Source organism: Aplidium turbinatum, chromosome 5, assembly GCF_918807975.1.
Source record: "Aplidium turbinatum chromosome 5, kaAplTurb1.1, whole genome shotgun sequence".
NCBI lineage: Eukaryota > Metazoa > Chordata > Ascidiacea > Aplousobranchia > Polyclinidae > Aplidium > Aplidium turbinatum.
The window spans coordinates 16,129,497-16,135,932 of record NC_137476.1 but is presented as its reverse complement, the minus strand read 5'-3'; the positions used below and the strand labels follow the sequence as shown (position 1 = coordinate 16,135,932).

The window sequence follows — 6,436 nt, the reverse complement described above, 5'->3', positions numbered from 1 at the left end:
CAATCCCACAGCTCAACAAGTCGTCCATGTCACTGTACTGGCATACCGGTAGTACAGGCCTGTAGCCAGCCGGGGGCCAGGGGGGCCTCGCCCCCCCTAAAAAAATTTGCCCCCCTTGGCAAAATCCCAACATTCTCGAGCAACAGCTACAATTATAATGATTTTGCCCATTTAAATTTTTTCGGTTCCCCCTAAAAAAAAGTTGCCCCCCCCCCTTGCTCTGCGGTAGAAAAAAAGTTGCTCCCCTCCTTGCTCTGCGTTAGTACAGTAAAAGAGTTAAGACAAAGCCAACTACCCGTACATAGTTCTGCGGGGAGGGTCGCTAATGCGCACACCCTGTGGTTGACGTTGCCTTGCATACGAGAGTGACGATGTTGGGTGGCTCAGTGAAGGCAAGTCGACCCTTGTATTCTACCAGAAACAACTTAGGTTTGTGGTACCGAAATAGAGAAAAATCCTGAAAGCGGATTAAGCTGTTTCGTGCCACACTTCCGCAAGACTGTGAGGACTACAAAGCGCTTGACAAGAAAGATTTCTTTAATGCGAACAATGAAACTCGTGCGTTTTTCCGACGCCGCATCGCACTGAATCGATAAACAATTCCACTTTCGCTGCAGCGAATTCGTTGCGATCAAACGGACTAGTACGAAGTAGATCCTTAAAGCGGTTTCAATTATCCGATTTCATATGCATTTTGAAACCGGTTAGACTCTACAACCGGTTATTCTATATTCGGTATTCTATTTTGCCCATCCCTATGCTACCGTGGTAGAAATCACATTATTGCACCATTTGCTTTACATTTGAAGGCAAGGAGCATTTATGCCATCATGTTTAAATATTTTTTATCATTTATATATATATTATATACACAATGAAGAAATATGATTCTATTTGAATAAGACCTTCTGATGATCCGTTAGGTGAAACAATTTGTAAAGGCTTCAGATAGTAATAACTATATTTGATTATATTATATACATATAGTAATGGATGAGCAATTGAGCGATTGTGTGGCCAATGGCCATTTAGGCAAATGCTCTGAAACAGCCATGCATTAGAATCCAGAATCTGTAATTGGTAAATAGCCTCCTAAATTGCATTTCACATCATATATACACTCAGACTACAGTAGAGTAGTACTTTCAGCAGTTTAACTATAAGGCCTTCTTGCATAAATGAGTTTTAGTGTAGTAATAGTATACACAAAGTGACATTACTTGATTTTTGTGTACTGTACAATATCCACTGCGTTTCAGTTTATTCTTGGAAATTTACTTCACAATCACATCCTTAAGTCCTAATTTAAAGTTTGTTTTAAGTGCCTTGTAGTGTTTTTGTTCATTTTTTTAATTTTCTAATAAAAATTGGACAAATGTGATGCTCTGGGTTTTTTTATGTTTTTTTTTTTTTTAAGTGGGTTTTATTAAGGGTAAAATACCAACAACCCTGTATACAAGGGTACTCAGCATTCGTTTACAGGAAGATATGCTCAGTGGATGAAATATAATTTATGCCAAAAAATGTTAAGGTAGCATATTGCAGTGACAGGTTTGTTTATGGTCAATTGTATTGCCCCAAGTCAGTCGTACAAGAATGTCCTGATCCTGTTATACAACGCTTGTCAAAATTTATTGTGATCTTTGCAACAATGTGAAGTAATTACGCTGGAAATTTCATGCTTTGTTAACTTGGGCTAGTTTTCTTACAGCATTTAAGTTGAAACTGTTATTTTTAAAAGTCCGTCATAGTTATTGTAAAAGCCCAATTTGACAAACCTTTTTGTTAGATATTTTGCATTATGGCTGATTCTGTGAAGCAAGATCAATTGGGGAGAATACAATCAAGTTCTGGTGAAAGTTTGAAAAAATATGGTCTTATGTTGGTTGTCATTAAAGTTCTTCGCTGTGTTGGATTATTTGAGACAAACGATTTATTAAAGACCTGGAATTTAATACAATTTTTGTTTATGATGAAACTTGGTTCAGCTGGATTATTTGTTCTCTTACAAAAGCCGGTTTCAAGTGGTCAAAAGCTGGTCAAGAAGCAATGGAGCTATGTGCTCCGCCATGCCTTTTTTGGAATTATTAATGATATTTTTTGGTTATTTTGCTTGACACTTTGTGGACCATTGCGAACAATTCTGGTTTATGAACACGGAGAACCTATTTTAATTTCGCTTTTTATTGGTATTTTTTCTCGGAAAGGAAGTCATGCCAGAACAAGAGGATCATTAATGTTTTTTCTTGGCATTTTATGTCTTCTGGTGTTTGATAACGATGATACTCTAACTACAGCATCAAATCACCCAGAAGCCCAACATACAAGTAGCATTTATCATGCTATCAATTCACTGATTTTGTACCTTGGCGTTGCTGATCATAAAGGAGGAATTCTCTTACTTTCTTTCACTCTTTTAATAAAAGTAGCATACAATGGATATACAAAGAGAGTTGGTTCGCTTGTTGGTGGAGTTAAACGTCTTCATGCTCTATCAACAATATTATCAGCTGTTCTGTTATTTCCATGGGCTTTCTTGATATACTGCACCAAATCTGGTGCAAGTACTTTCTCAGATAGTTTGCCTTTGGTTTTTATTATGATTTTTGTATTTGTTCTTGATTATTACGGTCAGTCAATAGCATTGGGTAAACTGGAAGCAATCCAAGTAGCTAGAATTGGCTATTTTTCGATATCATTATTTGCTCTGTTTTTGGGATTTCAGTGGAGTCATCCTGCTGCAGTAGCAATTTCGAAAATGCATGGAAGCAGAGCAGTTCGTACTCAAGAACATGTTATATCTGGTGGGGTGGTTGTTAGTACACTATTTTTTGTGCTTTCAACTGACATATTGTCATGGCCCACACCAAAGAGTCAGAAAGGCAGCTTTATTGGTTATTCTTCTGGAGGATTGCCTTTATACAGATTTGCTGGGGACGTATTACAAAGAGCGTCAAAATCATCATTTGGTGGTTTGTTGCAAGGGTTTTTGCGTCGTGTTCTTGAAGAGAAAGACTCAAGACGCATATTCTATTTTTTATGCATAAATTTAAGTTTTGCATTCGTGGAACTTACTTGGGGAGTGTCAAGCAATTCTCTTGGTCTTATCTCAGATAGCTTCCACATGCTTTTTGACTGTACAGCACTTGTTTTAGGTTTGATAGCTGCTGTCATGGCTAAGTGGAAACCAACAAGAATATTTCCATATGGGTATGGTCGCATTGAAGTTTTGTCTGGTTTTGTAAATGGCTTGTTTCTGCTTGTAGTGGCCATTTTTTTGTTCTGTGAAGCTATTCAACGACTCATTGACCCTCCTATGATAAATACTGATAAGCTTATGACAGTATCTGTCATTGGACTGCTTGTCAATTTGGTTGGAATATTTGTGTTCAGTCATCAGCATCATCACCATGTGTCACACCCAGACAAGCCACATCATATGCATCATCATCACCATCAAAACGCTAATATAAAAGGAGTGTATCTTCATGTTTTAGCTGATTTTTTGGGGAGTGTCGGTGTGATCATATCATCGCTTTTGATTGGAAAATGGCAATTACTTATTGCTGATCCTGCATGTACATTGCTTGTCGCTAGTTTGATATTTTGTACTGTTTGGCCATTGTTGTGTGACTCTGCACATATTCTCTCTATGTGTGCCACACCACGATTGGAGCATAGCGTTCGAAAAGCATTATCCCAGACACTAGCACTTGATGAAGTAATTTCTCACCGACTTTGCAACGTTTGGCAACACACTGAAAATGAGATATTTTGCATGATAAATCTTCACATTCAGCATTATGTAATTGAACAGCGAATTATTACTCAAGTTCAGAATGTGTTTAGAGAGTGCGGAATTACTTCTGTGATAGTACAAGTAGAAAAAGATGATTTTTATCAACATATGTCTGGTCTTATGACCAATTCTGATGATAAGTTTCAGTCAGCACTTGAAGCATTCCAGAAAAGTTTACCTTCATCTAAAAACTGCTCAGAATCTGATGGTGAATATGCAGAGTTAGTATAGTTACTTGTTGTTGATAATAATTGATCCTGATTCTTGCTGAAACCTGGGTTTTTTTTTTCGGTTATTTATCGGTCATTGACCCATTTTTTAGCAAAACGTCCGAAAAAAATATCGTCAAATTGGTCATATATGGTCAATTGACATACATAGTCAATTGACTTTATATGACCAAAAATGACTAAAAATGACCGAAATAAATAAAATTGACCGAATTTTTTCAAGTCATTTCGGACAAATGACCGAAAAGTCTCAGCGAAAAAAAAAACCTAGGCTGAAACTGAGTATATCTGGTGATGTTGTTACACCAGAGAGATAGAAGGAAACTGTTTAAACAGATATTATCACATCCACATCAGTCACTTTTGCTTTGATCACTCTTTTCAAAGGTAACAGATTGGTGATGAAGTTTGAAGATGATCACTTTAACAAATAAAATGTGGTATGGAGGAAACTTGCAACTGCACGAGAATTTATCAGCGTTTAATTCCTAATGTTTATTCGTCACATTTATGTTGGTCTGCTACTATTTGGAGATATCCCAATTCGGGTCTGCTACGATTCGGAGAGTCCGATTCGGAGAGTTCCCTATTCGGAGACAGCCTTTTTTGGAGAGTTCCCTATTCGGAGAATTTTTAAAAATTTTTTTAAAAATTATTATTATTAATTAAAAAAATTAATTATTTAAAAATTATAGGTTTATTCTAAACTGCCACTTAGGTTTTAACTTCATCTTTTATGGCAAACGCTATTTGGCAACTGTCTTTGGCAACTGTCTTTTTTTAGTTGACAGGTTTTCGCTGAGACTTTATCTCATTAACCCTTATTGTTAATCATGAAAACTGCTGTTTTGATGTAAAACACATATTTTGAACAAACCCAGACAACAAAATTCGTCATTTTTACATTGATTCGAACGTCTGCAGACGTTGAATCAATGTAAAAATGACGGATTTTGCCGTCTGGGAAGGCACTCAAAAGTAAACACTGGATAAAATGCAAGAATTCGAAAGAAACGGTATTGTGGAATAAAATACAAAATTCTCTAAATAAACAGAAGAATCGGACATACATCTCTCATGATTCTATTTGAATAAGAGTACTGATGAAGCCGCCTTTACGGCGGCGAAAGCTGTACCAATAAATTTTTGTAGTTACCAAACCTGGTTGATTTTTTATTGATACATCTCTCTGTTATCATTTTTAATGTAAAAATTCCTTTTTGTGGTCCCTTTGTCTGGAACAAATAAAAACTGTGCTGTTGAAATTTCCGATTGTAGTTTTGGTCTTAAGTCTCAATCTCATCATCATGATTCAGAGGAAGATGTTTGTTAGGTGATTCACAAGGCTAATTGTTCTGTGGAGTGAGCATTCTGTTGCTCCGGTTTTCTTTGGTAAAGTTATGAATATGGAACGTACCATATCACTAGGGACTTTCCGGTGTCATAAATATGATTTAAGATCTCGGTGGTTAGGTCTAAACCCCACTCATCTAAAGCTTCGAGAATCTCAACTATAAAAGAAACGATATTGTGGAATAAAATACAAAATTCTCTACTGTAAATAAACAGAAGGCGTTGTTGGATTTAGAATTTTGTAATAGTTGAGGATTCTAATATATTCTAAGTTTGCATGCAGAAGGCGACGCAGGATACGTATGTCAAGTTTATCTGAGCAAACATCAATAGTTCAAAAATAAATTTAATTCGCTTTTTAGTTTTAAGATCTCAATGGTTAGGTCTAAACCCCACTCATCTAAAGCTTCGATAATTTCAACTATAAAAGAAACGATATTGTGGAATATCCTAGTATGCGTATCCTAGTCAGTTAAAGTTCTCTTTTCTACATGATTTCAACGTTTTGCGACGTTAAAACGATGTAGAAACGGCAATTTCTGCTGGTCGGAAAACTAGGCTATGGTATTTCAACGTTTAGCGACGTTCAAACGATAGGCCACACATTTGGTTATCTGTTACTACAATGTAAAAATGAACTGTTAGGCTAACTGGGTTCTTGGAACAAATTTTTACTGGTCGGGATATTAACTAGGCTACAATACCCGATAATTTCCTTTCAATCCAAGCTGTGCCTGTAGGCCACACATTTGTTGATCCAAACTACCAGTAATCATTTTAGCTATTTAAAAGTACTAACTTATAGCCTAGACATAAACATGATTTTTTTTTTGTAACAACTTTTTTTATTTGCCCTTCATATCTTAAATTTTTCTGGAGGTGTTGCGGCCGTGCCAAATTTCTTTCAACTCAATAACTTACTTCCGTCATAAGCACGTTTTAACGTTCGCATTTTGTCGCTTCTTCCTTTTTCTCGACCTTTGCTATGTTGACGTGTATTGTTTTTGACATAATGGTCGCAAATAAAAACAACTCAACTGAACTGACATGACGA

General features: G+C 36.3%; 1 protein-coding gene across 1 annotated transcript; it reads left to right on the top strand.

The window, feature by feature from the left end:
• Nucleotides 1–1,801: 1,801 nt before the first annotated feature.
• On the top strand, nt 1,802–4,030 carry LOC145771346 (proton-coupled zinc antiporter SLC30A5-like). Its single transcript, XM_082583096.1, has one exon. The coding sequence runs from the start codon at nt 1,802–1,804 to the stop codon at nt 4,028–4,030; it is 2,229 nt and encodes a 742-aa protein (XP_082439222.1).
• The last annotated feature ends 2,406 nt before the right edge of the window (nt 4,031–6,436 follow it).